General features: G+C 45.9%; 1 protein-coding gene and 1 long non-coding RNA gene across 3 annotated transcripts in view; one reads left to right on the plus strand and one right to left on the minus strand.

The window, feature by feature from the left end:
- The window catches only part of LOC134455788 (uncharacterized), a 61,922-nt gene extending 41,267 nt beyond the window's left edge, over window positions 1–20,655 (minus strand). The window contains exon 1 of the long non-coding RNA XR_010036159.1: window positions 20,472–20,655. This is a non-coding gene — a long non-coding RNA (uncharacterized LOC134455788). The remainder of the gene's footprint in view (window positions 1–20,471) is intronic.
- A 766-nt stretch (window positions 20,656–21,421) lies between these two features.
- The window catches only part of rnf32 (ring finger protein 32), a 36,223-nt gene continuing 32,644 nt past the window's right edge, over window positions 21,422–25,000 (plus strand). For both annotated transcript variants that reach the window (XM_063207082.1, XM_063207083.1), the window contains exons 1-3: window positions 21,422–21,485; window positions 22,313–22,610; window positions 24,251–24,393. In XM_063207082.1, coding sequence (XP_063063152.1) covers window positions 21,477–21,485; window positions 22,313–22,610; window positions 24,251–24,393 — 450 coding nt within the window. In that variant the 5' untranslated portion in view covers window positions 21,422–21,476. The remainder of the gene's footprint in view (window positions 21,486–22,312; window positions 22,611–24,250; window positions 24,394–25,000) is intronic.

A 25,000-nucleotide genomic window follows, 5' to 3' on the forward strand; every position in this document is an offset into this window, starting at 1 on the left:
CTTAAACCTCCAGTCTATGAGCACTGTAGGCTAGAGAGTTTGTTTCTTTTCTGGTAAGATGCTGCACAGCAAAGACAGGACCAGCAAATTTCATGCTGGATAATGAACGCTTGATTTGTGAACAGATCAGCTAACGGAAGGTGGCACTCACACATGTACACACACGCACGCACGCACGCACGCACGCACGCACGCACGCACGCACGCACGCACGCACGCACGCACACACACACACACACACACACACACACACACACACACACACACACACACACACAATAACACTCAAAAGCCAGAGAAGGCCTAAGAAGAGAGACGCATCCTTGGGAGAGAGAGACTGCAATTCCTTGTACAACCAAAGAAGTCTGGACGCTGGACGGAAAAACACAACAAAGCCCTCCTTTCAGCAGCGTTAATCAAACACTCAACGGCAGGAACAGCTGTCCTTCAAAGTGCGGCCCAGAGAGAATGGGGTGCACAAGAGGTCAAACACACCAAGAGGTCAGTTTGCTTTCCTGCTTCAAAAAGAGAGCAAAAGAAAAGAGAAACTGGTGGGAACCTTCAACGTCAAAATAATTAAGAAATGTTCAGATAAGGTGATTACTTAGGGAATATTTGTGGAGGTTTTTTTTCTCAGAAAAACCCCCTGAATCATAATGACCTCAGAATGCTTTTCTTTATTCCATAAATAGCCACATGTTCCATTTGTAGGGCTCAATGTCACATTCTGAGAATATTGGCCTAATTTTTTTTCATTTAAATTTAAATTATTTATTTATTCATTTATTTGCACATATGCAGACCGATCCCCTCATACATATTTCTTAATGGGAGAATTACAGGTGCGCGCACACACTTATCAAACAATGGCGAATTGTTGAAGTGAAATACTTAGCGAAGGATCACACTTGGTTGGTCAAAGCTGCTTATAGAACTGAGGGGGAAAAACAGTGTGGCAATGTGCTGAGTGGAACAGCCAGAAATAAAACAATGCCAAACACGGCACAGCGTGCCAAACGTCACACACAGTCTTGCCCGCCTTGCCCTGTGACAGGGTCTGACTCAGAATCAAATGGCCCCCTTCCATCTGAACTGCAAAATCTCCACCCACCCAGGGCCAAGGCTATGCATATTGCATACTGTAGGCAAACAAGGCAGTCATCTAGGGCGCCAAGTGTATTGGGGAAAATAAAGCAAAATAAAGCATTAAACTTCATATTGACCATAATTATTCACAGACATTCATTATATAGTACTAGATCAGCTGTGCTCGATCAGCATACTACAATGCTGTTCACAATTTATACAGTAAATACACAAAAAGGAGAGGGGTTGCACTGCACACCTAGGGCACCAAACTAACCATTGAGTAGAACCGCCCTGAGCCCACCCTCACCCATTGGCCACCCCCTCCTCAGCCCCCCATCGTTCTCGCTCATACAACCCCAATGCAGTCTCAGAATCTCGGACTCTAGTCCCTCCCCTTACACTATCATCCTACAACCCCTGGATTGGTGTGTAATGGGGTCATCTCAGTCAGAAACCTACTACCGCCCCACACACACACACTCACATTCCCTTGCTGGCTACACTGCTCACTAGCCTTTCACCCTACAAGGAACAGCATGTGGGTGGAGGTTGGGTGGCTGTCTGTCTCTGCAGTACAAATCTAAAAACCCCATCACCACACACAGACACAGACACAGACACAGACACAGACACAGACACAGACACAGACACACAGACACAGACACGCACACACACACACACACACACACACACACACACACACACACACACACACACACACACACACACACACACACACGTGCACACGCACACACACACGTATGCACGCACGCACACGCACACGCTCACACACACACAGACACACACACACACACACACACACCTTGGATGGACAAACAATCAGTGATGAGAGCCTGATTGTTTCTCCAAGGATGCTGTGGCAGTCTGCACTGCCTCAGTTGAGCTATTGTTGACCGGAGGCAGAGGCTGCGGCAGCGGCAAAGTTGAGAGACAGAATCAATTTCACCATGCAGCCTCTGATAGACCCAGATAGCTGTTCAGCTCCACATGGGGGGGGTTAAGGGAGGCAGGACCACTGACTGCTTTGGCTGGGCCCAAGACAAAGACATCTGAAAGGCCCCCCAACCCAACACATACAATCGGGGCTCTAAATTAACACTGGCCAACCAGCCAAATGCTTAAAAATCTTAATTTTATAGCCCTGCATACAATGTAATTAGGATCCAATTCTGCGCCCCCTCTCTCCCTGTGCCTGGGACAAGAGACCCCTTTGCTCCCCCCCCGTTAACTCCCTGAGGCAGCACAGAGATGAGACATGGCAACCCTGTTACCTGGACTCCATCAGCCACGTGCCAATTTACACATTCAATTAAGAGGCTGAAGAGGGCAGAAGAACTGGTTGGAAATTCTCAAGTTTAGAGCAATAAAGAATGTTTAGATCAGGTTTGATCAGGTTCATAATTTGCTGCTAAGCCCCTGGCAACAAAAAAGTATAATGCTACTTTTTGCTCCGATTCCATTGTTTTCAATACAGCCCCGCACACTGGCGCCGACATAGGTTGGTGATTAGAGACGAGTTCTATTTTGTCTGAGCCGCCCATTGACTATCCATGCTCTGCTGTGGTGAAATTGTGTGCGGGGGTCGGAATTGTGTCGGAAGCGAAAGTGTTCCGCAGTGCTGTCGGAGCCGGTGTGCGGAGGCCCCAATGTGCCTACTGTGTAGAATCCGAATGTGTCCTTGCCTGGAATGCATCCTAGTCCCCCCTGACAGGCCAGACAGCCGGATCTCAGGACTGGTGGTGGGCTACTACCAAGCAGACTAATTGTTTCTTAATCTCTCTGGGTAAACAGACAGCCATATTAGCCCACTAGGCCAGGGGGGGATGACCACTGCTACAGGTAAGTGGCTTGGTCTTTGTCAGTAATGTGAATGATTTACTGATGCCGTAGAGGACTCAGGAGAGTAGGTTTAGTATTATATTTTTGATGATCAATACTACACATTTAGCCCGACGACGCAATCCTACAGGTACGTACTTCCACCCAAAGCATTTGGCTCCGTACATAGTCTGGCCCAACACTCCTAGCTCGGTTCGCTCACGGTTCGGCCAATCAGCAAACAGTTGAGAGTGGTGACACAGAATTCACCCATGGAGTCCGTTACTGATTGGTTAAGGTAACACTAGTCACACTTTTGTCTTGTTATTTGTATGCTTTGGCAACACTATCGTAACAGTCATGTTAATAAAGCACAATTTTAATTTTAATTTTAATTTCGAACTCCAATGAATTTAAATTGCAGAGTAAGGTCAGACCATCTCCCGTCCTCCATGGAAACAGATTCCTCTTAGCTTGGTCCAGACTGTTTGACGGAGTCAACAGTCTGCTTTCGCCCAGGCTACTACACCATGCCAGGTGGTTCAAATTCAATATACGCACGCACACCATATCATCCATCTGAGTGTGCATGAAGCACCTGATAATGGAGAAAAATATAATGTGATACCCAAACACTGAAAAGAAAAAAGGAAGACAAAAGTAGGCAACAGACTTTAATTCCAAACAAAACCAATGTAGCAATTATTATTAGCACGTGATGGAATCAAAGCCAATACATGCTCCATTGCAATAATACACAACACTAACGGAGGTTCCCCTTGTAGTATTCATTGCGGTGAGAAACGGCACACCTGGGAACGTACTGTACAATACATGCTTGCGTGTATGCATTCACAACAGCTGCCATGTCAGGATTGCTCATCCCACACAACCACACGCACACACACACACACGCAAAATCCTTTCAGTCGCAGGTATGGCATGAGCTCATCTCTAGGTAACCCTTGTGTTCTTTTGCAACGCAAACACCAGCTTGACTGGGAAGCAGCTCATCTTTTGATGAGGGGAGCCCATCCCCTCCCCCCATACACACACTTCTCCTCACCCCAACACACACACACGCACACACGTGCACACACACACTTCCACCTACACATCCACCACTCAAAAAAAAAAGAACGAACGAAAGAACTAGGTGTGAATGTTTACTAAACGCGCCAAGCGCAACACTTACCCCCGCCGGCCTGGACACAAAGGGGCGAGCGGAGTGCTCTGGGAGCGTTGGTGGCTGAAAGATGAAAGCGCGGCGCGGCGTGCAGAGGACTGCACCCGTCGCCCAGCGCTCATCGGCTGTCACTCACGGCAGGTGTGAGAGACGGCCCGACAAAGAGCCACATCGCCGAGGACAGGTCATGCAAGCAGACAGACGTAGGTAATGAGAAAGATAGAAAGAAAATAAAAGGGGAGGTCATCTTTGGTTACGACCATTTGTTCATTGCTTTTTTGTTTGTCTCTGTGTCTTTTTGTGTTTGTGTGTTTGTTTGTTTGTTGGTTTGTATGTATATGTGCACGGCACTCCACTATTTTGTCTTTGTGTGCATTTGTGTTCACACAGTAAATGCATGCTGGTAATGAGAGTGAAATAAATAAATAATTAAATAAGAGGGGAGATCACTTTTAGTTATGTGATTTGACTATTGTGTGTGTGTGTGTGTGTGTGTGTGTGTGTACGTGTGCGTGTGCGTGTGTGTGTGTGTGTGTGTGTGTGTGTGTGTGTGTGTGTGTGTGTGTGTGTGTGTGTGTGTGTCAGTGTGAGTGCGTGCTGCGTGTGTGTGTGTGTATATACAGTATGTATGTGCAGTATGCATGTTTATATCAATGGCCCACATGCAATCTACAGTACACTGTATGTATGTGAGTTCTACTCAGGTAAGACAATGAATTGCTGCTTACAGTGGTGGGGTAGGGGGTGGGAAGGCAGGGGAGGGGATGAGCAGACACATGTCGGCCTCTTGATGGGTCACAGCATCTTGTTTATTAATCACAGCCCTGTGTGATGTGTCTCTCATCATAGCAACAGGTATAATTACGCTTTAAAGGGCACACTGGGGCTTGATGTGTCTGAGTCTCACTCGCTGTTTTATCTCTCTCTCTCTCTCTCTCTCCCTCTCTCTCTCTCCCTCTCCCTCTCCCTCTCTGTCTTTTCAGGTAGCTTTGATGTGGAGGCTTGTACTCAGGTGCACGGGGGGCATTTGCAGGACTGACGAGCTGTGCTGTGGTGTGCTGAGCTGTGCTGTGGTGTGGTGTGCTTGGAGGTAGTGAATGACTTCGCCCCCCATCCAGTCTTGCGATTAAAAACCCCAAACACTTCACAGCGGGGTATAGTGTCAGCAGGGCTGGATTAATGCACAGGCTAAATATGGCTGCAGCCTAGGGGTCCCACCTGCCAGGGGGCCCCTCATGGCCAAAAGTGAAAAATTGCAGAATTGCGACATGTAATATTGACTGTTGTGTACAGTAAAATTGGTAGACATGTTATCCTTAATTCCCAGCTCATAATTAAGACACAGTCTATGTGAATGTGTCACAAAATTTGCCTTCTGGGGGGGCCCCCACAGCAACCTGTAGCCTAGGGGCCCCAGGCCATCTTAATCCGGCCTTGAGTGTCAGTGATGCGGACTGAGGCGCAGTTTAAAATGGGCATGCTGATCTAAGTGTGTTGGCTTATCACACGGAACAGTTGCCTGACCTGTCCTTTATCAAAGACAGGATGATGTAACACAACAATTCATATTAAATCAAATTCTTTCCAATTACGTACACAGCCGAGCTATTTCTAATTATGTTGTCACAATAAAACGATTACCTCACGATGATGTCATGTGGTGAGAAACTTCAAAAAGAAAATGTGGCTTTCCCACATCACACATAAATGTGAAGAGTGAATCGGAAATGAGCAGATGACCATAGTCTAACCTAAAGAGAAAAGTGCCTTTTGTCATCTTTTGAGTAAATTACATCAGTGGTTCATTAGTGGTTCAAAACTGTGCCTTTTGAAAGTAAGTCGCACTCTTCCCTAGTATTAGTGCTATCACGCCACCAGAACCTGGATGCAGTAGACAGTCTATCACTAGCATGCCAGCCATATAGCAGTAAAAAAAACACACACAAGGTGAAAAAACAGACACATGCTCATGCACTTAGCCTGATACAGACAGCTTGACCGACATTGAAGGATTCACCCGACTGCGGGGGTCGTGTGAATTAGAACAAGTCATTTGAGAGAATGAGAGGACGCTGGAATCTCTCTCGCTCGCTCTCTCTCTCTCTCTCTCTCACACGCACACACACACATACACACACACACACACACACGAGTTCCTGCCCGCCCCATTCCGTCACTATATTGATTCATGGCGTCAGATGAAAGATGTCAAGTAGGACATCAGAGAAAAATGTAAACACAGCCGCACCATTACTGTCCTTGATCCTCCATTTCACCTCTCAGCAGAGGACAGGACAGTCAAGGGGCGGGAACCCGCAGGTTCACATGCGAGACTTGGAATGTCAGCCGCCCTATCAAAACCACTCCAGATGACAACTGATGCTGTTTGTCTTTCTCTCTCTGTCTGTCTGTCACCTGTCACTTTCATTTGAAGTTTTTTTTTGTAGGAAAATCAGTGGAACAAAAAACAAACAGGAGGCAATAAAATGCACCCCCTCCCCCCCCAGACACACACACACCTTTTATGTCATGCATGGTAGAAATTGCTACCACATCCCTCTCATCATCTAATCAGCATGATTAGATCTGTCCCCAGATCTGTCATGTCGTCCGTCTACACAGAACGCACGACATGCATGCATGAGTGATGCAGCACGGCTCACTGTACAAAATTGAAGGCTATTGAAAGAACCTCCCGAGGTGGAACATTTAAGTTCTCTAAAGGGAACCCTAAAGATTCTATGAAAAGAAACCCTAAACGTTCTGAGAAGAACCCCAAGGTTCTGTAGAGCATGTCCTTCCTTCATTGGAGTATTTAGAGAAGTCCTTACATTGTGCCAAAGAAAGGGTTCCTCAAAGAATCTTTGGGTTCCTAGGCTCTCTCAGGAACCTTCAAGAAGTCCTTGACAATCTTCCAAGAACTAATGTGTCACATATAGCTTCTTCGAAGAACTTTAAGATTCCCCAGAACGTTTAGGGGTTCTTCGACAATGGCAAACTGAATGTCGTTCAGGTAACTTTTTATTATCACAGTGCAGGGCCCTCAAAAACGTTTTGGTTCCTCAGAGAATGTGTACGGGTTGCTCCACAATTGCAAACTGAATGTTATTCGGGGAACTTTTATACTTAAGCAGTGCAAGACAGGCAGACCTGTAGCTGCCGCTGCAGCTGACGCATTTTTACAGTGCAGGGTCCTCAGAGAAGTCTTAGGTTCCTCAGAGAATGTTTTCCTCCACAGTGACAAACTGGGTTCTTCCGGGAACTTTTACATTTCAAGAGTGTAAGATAGGCAGACCTGTAGTTGTCGCTGCAGCTGACGCACTCCGAAGGAGAGAGGGTGGACTTAATAGCAAAACACAGCCCAGCTATTTTGGTTCATTCTGGCTGTCAGATAGCTGGAGAGTGCAAAGCGACGAACAACAACACACCTGTTTACCTTGGCAAGGTAAGAGACGGCGAGCCAGGCGAACAGCCAATGGGCTGTCACCCTTTCACAGCAATCGTTTTAGCTGCATCCACGAAAACCGCTTTGCTGTCCTCTTTCAGCACGACAGTAGATGATCGACACGGCAACGTCCTCGAGAGGAGATGCCCGCCATCGCCACGGTAATGCGCACGGAAACAACGCGCCTGGCAGAGCGCCCTGAGAGAGGAAGCGCACCCACCCACGCCAATCGGCCGACTTAAAAAAATATCATCACTTGTCCGGAGGCGTGATTTTCCCAAGCCTGCAACGCGGTGCTTTCCTTGTCTATAGGCATTAACACTTGCCTAATTAATTAATACATATTGCCAGAGGGACACTGAAATGTCAAATTAAAGATGACATGCCGCCTTTAATCGCCCTAGGGATTAGACATATTTAATGGTGAGAATGGGGAGTGGGGGGGATAACCTGTTGCCTGTTGAGACTTGAGGGATCTCCAATCTTGACTGATGATCGTACCAATAACAGGAAGCAAGTGTGTACCGATGGAAATTTTTACACGAGTCAATTGGACAGTGATGGGAATGAAATGGGGACCTGGTTTCCACCTTTTGAAATAGACAGACATTGCCCTTGGTATATCTGAACACGGGCCAATAAATCTCGCCGCTGCTTATGAAGCATTCTTGTGCTGTGTTCTGATGTTGATGTAACTGATCCTCCCTGACTCATGACAGGTGGCCGTAGACAAAAAAAGCTAAAGGTAAAAGGCAGTTTACGACTTCAACAACAAATTATCAAGCAATATTACCAGTAGGTTCGAATGAAGTACTTGTGCCCCTTTAAGTGTACAAACACTTTCTGCTTTCTCTGAACTACTATACTGTCTATACTCAACACTTACAGTACTTACAAAGATCAATTATCATAACTTCTCCTACTCTAAAGCTTTGACAACATGTATGATATGCAAAGGGTTGCTAAGTTAATTGGTTGCATTTTTGCATTGACACGTTATGTTTTCCCTGTACGTGTGTATGTGTGTGTGTGTGTGTGTGTGTGTGTGTGTGTGTGTGTGTGTGTGTGTGTGTGTGTGTGTGTGTGTGTGTGTGTGTGTGTGTGTGTGTGTGTGTGTGCATGCGTGCGTGCGCATGTGCGTGTGTGTGTCTATGTGTGTGTGTCTATGTGTGTGTGTGTGTGTGTGAGTGAGCTGTAAGTGTGTCTGTTTGCATGAGCGCACACGTTTCTTTGAGTATATTCGCTGCAGATACAAGTTAGCGGCTTTGTTTTCGCAATGTTAACAGCCTGAAACAGTGCATATCCAACTCTGCCACACTCATCAAAACCTTGTTTCAAATTTTGTGGGTTGGCTGATGGACATTTCATTGCACCACATTGAAACGCACCAGGGGAAATGCAATTACACAGTGACAATCAAATGTCATAACTCTCGGCTTAGTGAAAAATGCTTCCTTAAAACCTGAAGGGAGCCTATTTTTGTCCCATTCATAAACTCTCACGTTAGCCTCCTGACGGCTCTCTCACTCAGAATTAGTCATCGGAGATTTACTTATTACGGTCTATTGTGAACATTTCTGTACATGATGAAAATTTGTATTCTATGAAAGAAAAAAGTATTCAACATCTTATTTGATCTCAACTGGTCCGTGGCGGGAAAAGGAAACGACAATAAATGTGTGACTGGATAAAGACGCCTATTCCAGCAATGGATCATGACTCCACTGGCCCCTGGGACAGACAACAACAAAGGCCCCCCTACGTGAGTGTTGCTCGTTTACAAAAAGATTCGTGGTTTTAGACCAGATGTAAGAGACCCTACATTGTTGGGGGTTCAGGTGTTTATCCCCTCCAAGAAAATGTGAAAATAAAGTTTCTAAAAGAGTGATTTTTAATGCAACATGAGAATAGAAATACAGAGGCTTGGGGCTTCAGGGTTACCTTGACTCTTGGGCCCCTGGGCCTTGGCCCAGTAGGCCCATGTAATAATCTATCCTTGGCCTATTCACATTGCTGAAACACCTCAGGCAGGGTGTCTGAAAACAGGCCTGGGACAGTAAGGTTTAACATTTATCTTTAAATACCCAAAACAACTTTGAACCATGTTATGCCTCCTGATTTAAAATAAAAGCAACTTGTATTATTTATCAAACTATTAATTTATCAAAGTACCATTTATACAAGACCACTAAGAGGAAAGAACCAAAAAAAAGAAGACACAAAGGAAAATGTTTGCATTGTGCCTTTAACACTTTTGGAAAACAAGTAAATATGCACGGGTAGTTTCAGCTGTCATCGCCGTCTGAAATTACAACATGAGCCCGAAGGATCGCGCTCTCGGCTGGCAGCGTCTCAACATACTTTGAAGAATCAAAGCGGTGCTGAATGACTTGCCTGCTGAACAGCGCAGCAACATGTGTCATTTAGACTGGCAGGCTTTTGACTTCGCCTTTGCTTTTTCTTTTTTCTACCTTTCTTTCTTTCACCGTTCACCGTCGGACTTGGCTTTAACAATCCAATCATCCACGTTTGTGCAAGCCAAGCGAGCGATGGAGGGTGCTTAAAGTGTTAGAAGTGTCCTCCTGTGCAGACATGACGGGCACAGTGAGGATATACTATACTGCCCTACAATCTTAGAACGCAGTAACTCTGAAAACGGCAAACTGAGAAAAAAGGCTTCAAAGTTTTCCATATGGTGCGATAACTGTGTTGTCGGTAAATTGGTGGTGACACTTCCTGGTAATGCTTGTTTAGGATAGAAATTTAATGCACACAAAAAAAACCCCAAAAAACAACATTTATGTGTCTTTTTGCCACAAAAAACAGAGTTACTGCGTTCTTGGCTGGTATTACTGCCACAAAATGGAGTTACTGCAGGAGTTACTGCGTTCTTAGCTTGTATTACTGTCTACTTTCAAACCAGTCCCATTGGAACGTGTAGCAGTAACTCGCCGATTTACAGCGTTTTTGTTTAACCTTTTTTGGGTCATTTTTGCACTTTCAAAATGAGTTTTCTCCAAAACGGAACGGTGTTGGACCACCATTTTTGGACACAAGACAAATGAGGTAGTTTAGAACCGATTTCCGATATAAAAAATTTTTCGGCCATTTTGTGTTACTGCGTTCTAGTATTGCACGGCAGTATACAGTACAGTACACCCGTTTCAATGTCCAATGTGTTGTTGAGGGACAGTCATGGTATAGGCCTACCTGTTTTAGAATAACACTAGCTAGGTTTTTTTAATAACTTAAAGTAACGTTTTCAAAATTGTTTCAGTGGTTCAGCGACTTGTAATAGGCCGAAAGGGTTTTCCGAATTCACTTTACCGCTCTCTATGAGTTACAATAACTAGGCCTACACAATAACTGGAGCAGGATCAACTCTCTGTAGTTTGAATGACAGACAATTCCACGTCCAAACTGTAGGGTGCCTGAAGAGGAAACTACTTAGTGTTGATTTAAGTTCCACTCAGGGTGTAACCATGAGCACTGTCCCACCAGTTGAACACTGTACTAGTCGTTGAAAAGATTGTACTACCATAACCGACTACTACAACGACGTTACACAGAGCATTTAGTAATACACTACGACTTGGTCATTGCCACTCTTGTAACAGCAAATTTACAACAGGGGCCATGTCTTAACACTTTTTTTTGTTTGTTTGTTAAAAATATTGATGCTTGATGTCGTTGGTTTTGGAAGTGCCTATAGACCACAAACCTCAAGCAATATATCCGATTTATAAATCCAGGCCTACTCTTTTAATCATATGTTCGCCATGTACTGTACCATCGCCTTTGACTTCGAAACCTCTAGCCTACACGATGGACCCAAACAACAAAAAGGCGTGGGGGGAAACGAAACGAGAGAGGGCTTCTGAAGTGCAGGTGGAAAGTCCCCAATTATGTGGTAATTCGAGCGAGCGCTTAAAGATATTTATCCTTATTGCCCAAAGAGATTTGCATTTACGAGGTTCTACCACAAACACATTCCTCGAAGCCCAGGTAGAACAGTACGTAGCGTAGGCTCCCCTTGCTCCCTCGCTCGCTCAATCACATGAAATAACAAAATGATTTATGAAGTCGAGCGAGGAAGGGAAGTTTGCAGGCTTGTCATCATCAGCTGCTGAAGCCCTCTTCATGCGTTCAGAGGCGGACTTTCCATTAGGCAAACCAAGGCAAGTGCCTAGGGCCCCGACCAAATCTGTCCGCCATAGGGGCCCCAACTGTCACACCAGTTGCAGTAAACACACAAAAGTATAGGCTTTGTCACTTATGCAAAGTAATTGGAGATATATAGGCCTATGACTCAAAACACTAAAATAGCATCAAAACACTGAATTGTATGTCTATATATAATGCATTTTACAGGGCCCCGTGTTGATATTTCGCCTAGGGCCCCAAAATGGCTAGATCCGCCCCTGCATGCGTTAATTGCTTTTCCTTTGGGTTGCAGAGCAGGGGAGGGGGGTGGGGAGAATGAAGCGAGCGAGGGGCTATATTAATGACTGTAAATCTACACTTGTTGAAAACATTAATTTTCCACAACAGACTCATGTGTTTCTTCTTCTTCCTCTTCTTCTTTATGCCAAAGCCACTTTTTAAGCGTTCATCATCAAAGTTTGATTCAAACGTCCCATCCCATGAACCCATGGGGTTTCCATGCCAACAGCCTCTGTCTCTCTTGTGGGATGATATCTGATGAAGGCTTGTTTCCTCTCGGTGAGCTGACAGGGGCAATTTTGACGGTTTAGAGGAAACTCTTGATTTGCCACAGCACAAATCTTTGCGGCCTGAGTGAACTCAACTCACTGTTCTTCTTTGCACACTGCACAGTGCAATCATACTCACAAATTGCAGGTGTAATTAAGAAAACAGCACAAAATGCACAAAAGGCGAAAAAGGTGAGGAGGATTAAGTATCATCTGTGTGGCTGGTAGGGGATGGACACTCATCACACACAAACACACACGCAGCATGCACGAAGGGACGCATGCACGAAGGGATGCATGCACACACACACACACACACAAACAAACAAACACACACAAACACACATATAAATATATAATAATAATGTGCCAGGCGGCATTTTCTTTCCTTTGTGTTAATTCCCCTGTACCGCCTGGGCTACAATTTGCAGCCATTATGACAGTCTATTTTAAGCCACCGTGATGGATTCTGCTCAATTATTGGCCATTACGCGCCAGAGATGGTTGCTGCTGCTGCTGCTGCTGCTGCTGTGGCTATGTGAGGGAGCGAGAGGACGAGAGTGTTGCAGAGATTGCAGGGTTTGGGTGCACCATTCAACTGCTAAGCACTTAGCACACACTGAACAACACACAGTGGACGTGCACAGTGGTGGTAACTAAGTGCATCTCCTATGTACACTGTAGAAGTGTAATTATAATCATCAAAGTGGAAAGTTTTTTTACGCAGTGTGGAATAGGCCTATAGTAGTACCGTACATATTGTCTACAGTCATTCTGTCAGATCTTATCTCTGGGAAACCTGACAGCATCGGTTTAAAGGTGCACTGTGTAAGATTGTGGCCAGAATAGGTATTGCAACTATGCTTCTCATTGAAATTGTGCTGCCTATTGCTAAATTAGACCTTATAATGAATATTTACTTAGTAATAAACAAATATTTACTAATATGACCAAAATATACTAGATTTTTCAGCTAACCATGTCTATTTATGGAAATTCAAAATGACGGACCATAGAGAAGATCCCCCTTTTCATGTAAGAAAAGTGCAATTTTCCCAGTCATATTGAATACTTAGAATTTGATGGAGGTGGTGGTGGTGGTGGTAAGTATTTCTTTAAACATTTGTAACATTTGTGAATGGGCAGCATGAATTCTGGAAATTAATTACTAAAAATATTACACGGTGGGTGCACCTTTAAAGATCTCTGCACAGCAAAAATATGCATCCTAATTTATTCATCTGCCTTCAGGTTTCATTTGCCATAAAATGAAGGTTCACTGGCTTCAAATATAAGTCCTTTTGTCACAAAAGCGTAGCATACTGTTAGCATAGGAAGCACTAGCTTAATAGCCTTATTTGTACAGTATAAGATTTTGGGGTCAGTTACAACAGCAAGAAAACAGTTTGGTCTGCACAATGTGCTCCACATTTGTGATCCAAATATGTGAAGTGAAAAGTGAAAGCCCAACTGGGAAAAAGTTAACCACCATTGTCATACTGACCCAGCACTCTACGGCACAGAAGTGCACACTGCACGCAACAAAATTGCATTTATGCCTCACCCGTGCAAGGAGGGAGCCCCCAATGGTGCCCGAAAGGGAGCAGTGCAGCGGGGCAGTACCATGCTCAGGGTACCTTGGTCATGGAGGAAGATGGGGGAGAGCACTGGTTAATTACTTCCCCCAACCAAGCTGGCGGGTCGGGAGTCGAACCAATCCATTGGACTACAAGTCTGATGCCCTAACCGCTTATCCATGACTGCCCATATAACTGTATAAGCCCAAATGTAATTAAAACGTTTCGCAACATTTCATTGCCCCTGAAACTTAGTCAGGTATAAGGGTAACAGGAAGCCATGATGGACCGTCTCCTATTAGCACCTGCAAAGTTAATTCGGATGTGCACAACCATCCGACAACAACCTCAGTTACAACAGCTCAGCTGTCAGGTTTAAAAAACTCCTGTTTTGTGGCATTTTGGCACTTCCCTACATGGCAGCCTGAGTGACATGAGCATGACCTGAGGGCTGACACAGGTGACCCCAAGGAGTGGGCGAAATCGTGCTCAGCCAGCGCAGGCAGCCACAGTGGCGTCTGCCGGGGGTGACCCCACACAAACGTGGGTGACATGAAATGTGGCTAGTGGCACTGGCGTCTTTACATCACACTCAGACCCTGCTGCAGTCACAGTGGCGTCTGTCTGCATGTCATGCAAGCGCAGACCCTGTCCTAGACCAAGACCCAGACCCAGACCCAGACCCAGACCGCGATACCACACCACACTGAGAAACCTCCTCTCACCCCCACATGACTGACAGCCTGATGGAGGGGGGGAGTGGAGGAGAGAGGGAGGAGAGAGGGAGAGTGAAGGAGAGAGGGAGAGTGGAGGGAGAGTGGAGGAGAGTTGAGGAGAGAGGAAGAGTGGAGGAGAGAGGGAGAGGAGGAGAGTAGAGGGAGAGAGAGGGAGAGTGAAGGAGAGAGGGAGAGTGGAGGGAGAGTGGAGGAGAGAGGAAGAGTGGAGGAGAGAGGAAGAGTGGAGGAGAGTAGAGGGAGAGAGAGCGAGACAGACAGACAGTGGCTGAGTGTGTTGGCGGGTTCAGCACCGCAGTGCACCGTGCTGCACCGCACCGCTGACAGCTGACAGCTGCCAAGGTTTCTCAGTCCAGTCCAGTCCAGTCCAGTCTCTCTCTGCTCTCAGCAAACACTGGAGGCAACAGCAGGGGGCACAGGGTTCAAGCGGCCGAGCTGGACGATATCGCAGCCAGCCGAAAGGACACGGTGAGCAGGAGCAAGGTGTGCCCCCTCTCTATCTCTCTCTCTCAGATGACCACACACACACACACACACAGGTAGACACACACGTATGCACCTGTGCAAAAATGTACAAACAAAATGCACAATCACACACAGACGAACGCATACATATACAGGTATAGACACAAACACTCTCTCTCTCTCTCTCTCTCTCTCTCTCTCTCTCTCTCTCTCTCTCTCTCTCTCTCTCTCTCTCTCTCTCTCTCTCTCTCTCTCTCTCTCTCACACACACATACACACACACGCACACACGCGCGCGCGCGCACGCACACATGCACACAATACACACACACTTTCTCAAAAACAACCAATCTATAACTTCTCAAGTGCTAATAGGCGCTGCCACATTTCGTGATATGTGAGCGTGTTTGTCATGCGCGCGGCGGGGGGAGATTTACGGCAAATCCATTGGCAGGCCTGGCTCCCAAAGAGTGAGGTAATGCAGCACTTAGTAAATGAAGTACAAAAAAAAAAATCCCTCCCTCCCTCCCGAAGTGAAGCCCGGCACTGGCTGCAGCGTGATTTGTATTTCATTTACAGAGGACGCCTCTAATCGCTTCTCTGGGCCCGGCGTCGCGTCAATATGAGATGCCCATCGAGCAGAGCTACAAGCTAGCCATCACAAAGCACTTGCAATTCCGTCCCAGGGGGTGGGCGTTTGTTTGGCCATCGGCTTCGGGTTTAAGTCATCGGTATAGCTCGTCTTGACGAAGCAGCCCATATCGACAGGAAAGAGGCCGGTTGGGTACGCGGGCCAGCCGCTCCATCTCCGTTTTGGAGAAGACGTCATCATGGCGGCCATGTTCTGTTTTTGGCCCGTTTATGGGCCGCGCAGCAGCACGGCACACCGCTTAGTCAGCACAGACACAGCACAGCGCAGCGCAGCGATGACGCAGGGACGAGACCAAGCCGGGGAGGTTACGGAAAAACAGAACTGCACTTCTGTCCACTCCGGCTTGATTGGTTCTCACTTACGTTAGACCAGATCGCACAAAGACAGGGGGGGTGGGAGGAGGAGAGGGGAGAGGGGAGAGAAGTGGGCGGTGGGGGGTGGGGAGCAGGCTGCCGCCATTCTCCATCAGGTAATTAAAGTCATATTATGGAGGCAGTTATTGGTGGGGGGTGGGGTCGTGATGGTTGTGGTCATGGAGGTCGAGAAATCATTTGATTTCAGTCCACTCCATCATGCACCCAACACTTCCCCACTAACACTTCCCACATCCCACCCAACACACCCAGGACCACTGACAGCTATCGCTGGGCCCAGGACAAAGTCATCTGAAAGTGCCCCGTACCCAATACTACAATGTAAGGGAGACCCAATTCTGGTCCCCATATCTCCCTGGGCCCAGGACAACATACCCCTTTTGTCCCCCCCCCCTGTCGGTGGGCCTGAACACATACCCACCAAGACTTCCCGCATCCCACCCAACACCAACACACAGTCTGAATCCAACGAGCGAGGAGGTGGCTAGTGCACGGGTCACCTCTTCAGCTGACATAATTGCGTATTAAGTGTTGTGACCCTGCCGCCCCATATCTACTCCATAACTCAGCCGTGGACAGTGTTGTATATCACACGCACACACAGAAGCACCTCCACCACCCCGCCTTTTTATCATGGCAACACTGACAACAGTCTGATTTAAACACAAATATACGAGGCAAGGGGTCACAGCCCATTACTTCAATAAGTACTCAACCCACATACGATACTGTAAATCTTTTTACGCACAGAGGAAGGAGTGACCCGCGTGGAGTGTAAGAAAACACAGTTGCACAGCTAAAGGTGGACCATTACATAATAATAGTAAACCAGCCAGCCATGAGCATGGAGCCAAGGACATCCTCTATGTTGTATATTCACTCTTTATGAACATACATTGAGGACATTACATGACACTTAGCTGACACTGCTATTCAAAGCCACAGCTTACAGTTCCCTGAGCCATCCAAATCCAAGGGACTCACAATTCATTAGATCACGGATGCCCATATGAGTGTCGAACAATTTTCAGTAACTCTACATAAGGGTGTCATGTAATCAACATAACAATGACATGACACTTTTCAGGAACAGGAACATTAATGACACATTATTGATGTTTATGACTGTTGTCATGTGTCCTTTAGCATTTGGAATGTCATGACACCCAAACAATGTTAACGTTGTGAATAGGGCTGTAACGATATGGGATCGAACCGAGAAATCGTGATACTCAGTCACAATACTGTATCGTGATGTAAGGAGGCAGTATCGTGATACGCTCTTTCAAAGTTTTGTTATCCTTCAGTCCAGACAACAACCATATAATTTGATGTGATAGTGCTTCCAAGCTTCAAATGAGATACATTTCAGAAATCGTGGGGTGTATCGAGCTGTATGTCAAAAATCGTGATACGAACCGAATCGTGATACGAACCAAATCGTTACAGCCCTAGTTGTGAATAACACAATGTGATAACACAGTCATGAACACTAATAATATCGTCAAGTCAAGTCGGCTTTAAATTACATTTCTCACTTTACCATGCAGACACAGACATAGGCTTTAGGTGTGTACATAGACAATTTGACATAGATCATTTGACATAGACAGTAAGCATACATTACACCTAGAGTACCTCTACAATACCCATACAGACATATAAAGTGCAAGACTGGGCAACAGCAGACATACATAGAACGTATATTATATATAATATGTCAATAAAGTTATTGACGTGTCATGTCATTCTTATGCCGCTTCCATGACGCACCCTAATGTAGACCCCTTCAAATAAAGTGTTACCCAATGTTCAATGTTCTTCTCCGTTGCTATTGTGCATGTACTGTTAATTATTCATTACAGTGTTGAACGTGAGTGTTATGGAAAATGTAAGGATGTCCTGTTTCTGCAAACCTCTAGTTTAAACATGGGTGCCAATTAAGTAACCAGAACCTGATTAAGAACTTGAAGCTGAACTTGATCAAAATACTCCACTGTACTATATCACTAGGCTACTACACAAATACATCAGTCATTTTGTCATGGTATGCAGATGCCCCAATTTCCCTTCCCTTCCCTTCCCTTCCCTTCCCTTCCCTTCCCTTCCCTTCCCTTCCCTTCCCTTCCCTGTCTGTCTGTCTGTCTGTCTGTCTGTCTGCCTGTCTGTCTGCCTGCCTGCCTGCCTGTCTGTCTGTCTCTCTCACACGCACGCACGCACGCACGCACGCACACACACACACACACATACACACACACGCACACACACACACTCTGAGAGCACATCAGATAAGCTTTAGCTTTTTTTAAGGGTTGTGGGTGAGGAAAATAATCAGGATGACAGTTTGGATCCAAATTCCACGGTCATGGGTCAAGTCCAGTGTCAGGCGACGTGAAAAGGGAGAGGAGCAAGCTTTAGAGCAGAGACGACGGACTGATTGACAGCAGGCAAAATAAAGCCTCGCTAACAGAGCGCTGTGTCTAGATCCACAAGTGAAGCGACGGATCCCTCAACAACATATGGGGGGGTCATCATTACCTAGAAAGACAGACAGACAGACAGACAGACAGCCTCACAGGAGCAGAAGCATGGCTGCCTATGGGGATTAATATCAAGCCTCCTGATGTCTTTCACTGATTTGTTTTCCCCTTATTTTCTTTTTTGTTATTATTTATTTCATTATTATTTTCTTTAAAGGGCTAGAGCAACATCAGTGGCAGTGGCAGCCTGTGCCAAACAAGCCCTACTGCCTACAATACCTGCCACAGGTGCACACTTCATTGTTCACTTTTTTTAATACACAGTGCAAATAAATATTGAGCAATCACCAGATCTTTACAGTATGGTGGTGTTCACTTGTTCACATCTGCTATGATTCACAAAACTGTGTAAACAGTCATTAAGTTCTTTTCCATTTCATGTTCTTTTTTTTTCTTGGCGGATGGCATCCGAACATGCTGCCATTCACATTACATGCCCAGTACATTTCTTTGAACAGAGATAAATAGCAGGATTATTTTTTCCTTTTCAAGCTGTCTGTGCCTCACAAAGTTTGCAAAGGGGTTCAGGAAAGGGTTCCCTTTCAAAGCATTATGGCTACAGACCTTTCTCTTTTTTCTTTTCTTTTTTTTCTTTTTTTTTTTACCCCTCCTGTTTCTTAAGTCATCAGCTCTTTGCACGACAACATGAAGTTTTTTTTTCTTCTCAAAATACCACCGATCAGGTAAAGAGGTTCACGGAGGGAAGAAAGTTAAATAAAAAGCTCTTTAAAACAGTATTTAGAAAGACGAGGGGGAGAAAAAAGGCAAACATTGTAACTGTTGAAAATAAAAGCTCGTTCCGAAATCCATTTCGATGACAGTTGGAAGAAAGCAGCCTTTATGCGAGGGCTTGAGCCTCATCTCTTCCACCACACATCTTTCGCTTTTCTTTTTTCCTTTTTTTTCTCAGAGGCCGCGATCATTTGCTTAAAAACACACGGCAAGGCCCCAATGTCGGCCCTTTTCTCGAGAAGAAGGCAACTCTTTGATTACCAGCACTCGCACTCTGCGCGCTGGAATTCTTTGCTAATAAATTGTTCCAACGCCTTTGTCAGTGGCATTACGGGCCCAAGGTCTGGCTTTTTCTTTGCTTAAGCTCAAGAATGCAGCAACCTCTTGAACAAGCAGAAAGGGCTTCCCTCCTCACCCACAGACAGATTCTCCTGTCTGTTTTCTTAAACGGGCCGAGGGCTGATTGACAGGCCAGTGAGGAGTGGAGTGGAGTGGAGGATCTCATCTCATCGACAGGAATCTGAGTCGAGTCTGCCCTTACAGGACATCAAAGTCACGTCAGATGCCCAAAAGCATTTATGCAAGAGTGTGTGTGTGTGTGTGTGTGTGTGTGTGTGTGTTTGTTTATATGTGTGTTTGTGTGCATACACACACCTGTGTGTGTGTGTGTGTGTTGGCGTGTGTGTGAGCGTACATTTGCGTGCGTGTGTGTCTGTCTGTGTCTGTGTTTGTCTATCTGTGTGTTTGTGTGCATGCACACACCTGTGTGTGTGTGTGTGTGTGTGTGTGTGTGTGTGTGTGTGTGTGTGTGTGTGTGTGTGTGTGTGTGTGTGTGGTATGTGGTTGTTTTCCAGGGCAGAAACCACATCGCTGAATAACCAAAGTGACTTTCATCATGATGTCTGTTTTGGTCAGTCAAAAAATGTGTGTGTGTGTGTGTGTGTGTGTGTGTGTGTGTGTGTGTGTGTGTGTGTGTGTGTGTGTGTGTGTGTGTGTGTGTGTGTGTGTGTGTGTGTGTGTGTCTGTCTGTCTGTCTGTCTGTCTGTCTGTCTATGTGTTTGTGTTTGTGTGTGCAAGACAGAGAGGGGTGTCTCTTTCGTGCGTGAGGGTGACCTAGGTGAGATACCTGAGCTCACAACGAAGGAATGAGCTGATGCTTTGTTCGCTCAGCGACAGCTAGCTGCGATGTTTCACCTTTGTGGAGACGGCCCTTTTAAGGTTGTGTGCGGAAAACCTTCCCCTGGGAAAAAAGGTTAAATTTAGGTGTTGATCCTGTTGCCTTTGCTAAACACACACACATGCACGCACGCACACTCACACACACCAGAGAAGCTGACAGGGGGGGACAAAGGGGTCACTTGTCCCGGGCCCAAGGAGAGAAGATCCTCATTACATTGTGTGTATTGGGTTTGGGGCCCTTTGAGATGTTTTTGTTCCAGGCCCAGCCAAAGCTGTCAGCAGCCCTGCACACACAAACACACACACACACACACACACACACACACACACACACACACACACACACACACACACACACACACACACACACACACACAGTTGTGTTGGAACCAAGGCTCATCCTGGTAATGGTATCCTAGTTACTGCAAGGAAAAGGGTAACTCAGTGAATGAACTTGACTGCCATCTCCTACAGGTGTGTTCTTATACAGCATAGCTGCTAGCCGAGTTCCAAGTCTAATGAAAAAGTGAAAGGCAAAGTAATGTTCAGGCTTTTGTAATGCATACGGAATGTGGATGCCTCTGTGTGAGTGTGCGTGTGTGTGCGCACTTGCATTTCCAGATTATTTAAACAGCTCAGTAAAGTTGGAATGATTTTTAAGCTTATTAATTAGGCTAATTGGTTGGTTATGTTTTCATATCTATAGGCAAAGCACTCAGTCTAATACGGTTCTCATCTCCCCACATGACAGCTGTTTAATACCTCCCTTAACTGACTGGATTAAATGAATGAAGAGAATGCTAGAGTCATGATGAGTCAGACCTAGGCCTTCAGTTTTACTTTCTTCTTTTCCCATCATGTTGTAGGCTCGACCTAGGAGTGGTCTGTGAAGAAAACTCACCACCTCTGTCTCATAGCAACCATCCAAACAAAGGCACTTTCCCGAGTGACAATGCGGAAGGTTTGGCGTTTTCATTTTCTCATGCACCTGTTTAGATGAATTTCGATAAACAGTTGTGGCAAACTATTTTTTTGGAATCCGTGTATTACAAGAACTGCACCTTGATGGAGCGTTCCAAGCATGCTAACGCTACTTAGTTAACGTGGCATTTTCACTTAGGCTACAATTGTAACCAACACGTGTTCTGTTTTGTTTTTAGCCCTCGTCGTTGAACATGGTGCACACTGCAAATCAAAGATTGTGCACGCTCAATAGCGTGTCTTCTTTGTCATAACATCTTTCAGCTGATTACAATGACGTCTATTATCAGTGGCTGACTACTAACAATCTCTGTTTTATCTTGCAATAACTCACCAGTTTTGAACTGCTGAAGTGTCAGATGCCTTAGGATACGCAGCTGCTCCAAAACATTGTATGAACTTCATAACATGTAGTGTCATATTGCAGCACGTTCTCGTGAATCAGATGAGGTATTCATGAAGACATCAATGTGTTGTGGTTAGCCTAAAAATAATTCCCCGCACGCCTAATTTAGTTTTCCCATGTGTTCTTAGAACTGTGACTGTCTATCAACATTGTTACATTCACAAGGTAGCAGGCTTCATTTCACAATAAAAGTAATTGTCAGCAGGCAGTTTTTAATCCTTTTTTTTTTTTTTTTGCAGTGGGCCGGCCTATTGTAGGCCTATAGTTTAGGCTAATTCATAATGTTGTTTCGATTTATAGGCCTAATTGCTGCACCACTTGTCAGGAGGCAAAATGGTCAGCAACAAGTAGACTATAATTCATAAACAAATAGCCTACTATTGATGTCTCCCGTCCCACAGTGTAACATCTCGAAGTCAGACCATGGAAGCAACATGGCCCTCACAGCGGTGGCTTTCCAGGACCACATAGCCAGAACCCTGATGCACAGCCTGTCGATACGAGACCCGGTGAGGGAGAAGAACCTGAGGGGGGGTAGAGGTAGAGGTAGAGGCCAACGACAGTGCCAAAGAAACAGGCACACAGGCGGCGACAGCAGGCCGGCACAGCAAACCCAGTGCCACCACCAGCACCAGGCTCAGAGGTCATCGGAGGGGAGAGAGTACGTCTTGGACCCGGCGCCTCCGCCACTTACTCTGGGTATTTATTTAGTGAATCTTTATCACCTAGTCCAGGGGTGTCAAACTCAAATTGACTGAGGGCCAAAATCAAAATCTGGAACAAAGTCGTGGGCCGAACCCAACATTTATTTTAAAATCTGGACTTAAATTATGAGTACATGCGCTTCATACTCAGAGTTAAACTTCACACACCCTCTTTCCCATCATATATGATAGCTGAAATGTATCTGCACATCATGTGACACACCACATTTCTTGTTCAGTCTTTCTACACCATACATTAATGGTGTATGTGGGCCAAGGCCAACTGTAATACACATTTGAAATGATCTCGGGCCGAATAAAATGGCTCCGCGGGCCAGATTTGGCCCCCTGGCCTGAGTTTGACACCCCTGACCTAGTCAATCAAGATCGTCTTTGATTATGTCAATTTAAAAACATCTGATCTGTAGTGACGTGATAACGGTGACAACAGCGTTATTCATGAATTAGTTATAACTAGTTATAACTACACAGGTACCATACACTATTTATTCAATGACTACTTCATTCAATTAAAATTCTTCAATTATGAATTAAGTCAATTTAATTGTTCAATTTAATGTCATTGAGTGTTTGAATTGTGTTGTGTTGTGGTGTGGTGTTGTTTTGTGTTACATTGTTTGTTCGGTCTCATCTCTGTGGTGTCTGGTTACGTATGTGTATGTACCGCTAGATAGACCTTCAGTGTGTTCCCTTGTCTGTCTGTGTCTGCTTCTGCCCATTTTAGCCTGATTATCATCGACTCAAATCTCTTTAAGACTTGGTCTGACCAAGAGCATAACAATAAACATTTCCCAAACGGCATTTCCCAAACTGCCTCCCTTGGTTTGCTAATGATTGTTTGCTTCCCAACAAAGTGGGAGGGGTTCCCGATTTTGCGGGAGCTCAGAAAGTACTTGCATTGCTCTTGACCTGACTGGTAGCAACGGTGAAGCTGTTACGCCACCAGGAGGGCACGGCCTGGCTACTTTTCCCCATTCAACATGTGCTTCTGCTAGATATTGAATGAAACGTCTATCGTCGTCAATGACGTCTTTCCTCGCATCGTGAGGCCACAAGAGCAAGGCAAGGACGGAAGGTTAGATAATGAGATGCATCACGCCCTTGTGTCTGTGTCTGCAGCCCAGAACATCGCTCTGGTGGAGGCTCCGGAGAGCAAGGCAAATATGGGAGGCTAGATAATGAGATGCACAGCCTTGTGTCTTGTGTCTGTGTCTGCAGCCCAGCGTATGGGTCTGGTGGAGGCTCCAGAGAGCAAGGCAAGGACGGGAGGCTAGATAATGAGATGCACGGCCTTGTGTCTTGTGTCTGTGTCTGCAGCCCAGCGTATGGGTCTGGTGGAGGCTCCAGAGAGCAAGGTAAGGACGGGAGGCTAGATAATGAGATGCACGGCCTTGTGTCTTGTGTCTGTGTCTGCAGCCCAGCGTATGGGTCTGGTGGAGGCTCCGGAGAGCAAGGTAAGGACGGGAGGCTAGATAATGAGATGCACGGCCTTGTGTCTTGTGTCTGTGTCTGCAGCCCAGCGTATGGGTCTGGTGGAGGCTCCAGAGAGCAAGGCAAGGACGGGAGGCTAGATAATGAGATGCACGGCCTTGTGCCTTGTGTCTGTGTCTGCAGCCCAGCGTATGGGTCTGGTGGAGGCTCCGGAGAGGAGGCTGTCGGAGACGGAGTGGGAACAGGTGAAGAGGCGCTCCGTTCAGGAGGGAGACTCCTCGCAGCCCTGCGTCATATGCAGAGAGCAGTTCCGACTGCAGCCACAGGTGAGAAGCGCGTACACACACACACACAAACACACACACACACACACACACACACGCACAAACACACATATACAGAGTGCATACACTTCTCGCAGCCCTGCGACATATGCAGAGAGGAGTTCCGACTACAGTCACAGGTAGGGATGTAAAGAAAATCGAAAAGTATCGATATATCGGAAGTATCGGCCAGCGATTTAATCAAATCGCATCGTATCGTGGGGCATTCTTAAGAATCGAAAAGAATCGAATCGCTGGCCCCTGTGCAATGCCCTAGCTCCATAACACAATAGTAGTGGAAAAGTATTGGAAAAAATTGAATCGAACCGAATCGCATCGTATCGTGGGGAATTCTTAAGTATCGAAAAAAATCGAATCCCTGATTTAAGAAATCGATACCGTATCGTATCGTCATGAAGGCTGTGATTTACACCCCTAGCCACAGGTGAGAAGACACACACATGCTGACGCATGCACGCATGCACACACACATACATACACACACACACACACACACACACGCACTCACACACACACACACACATACAGAGTGCATACACTCCAAACAGCCCTACGTCATCTGCAGAGAAGAGTTCCACCTACAGTCACA

Source organism: Engraulis encrasicolus, chromosome 9 (genome assembly GCF_034702125.1).
Source record: "Engraulis encrasicolus isolate BLACKSEA-1 chromosome 9, IST_EnEncr_1.0, whole genome shotgun sequence".
In the NCBI taxonomy this organism is placed as follows: Eukaryota; Metazoa; Chordata; class Actinopteri; order Clupeiformes; family Engraulidae; genus Engraulis; species Engraulis encrasicolus.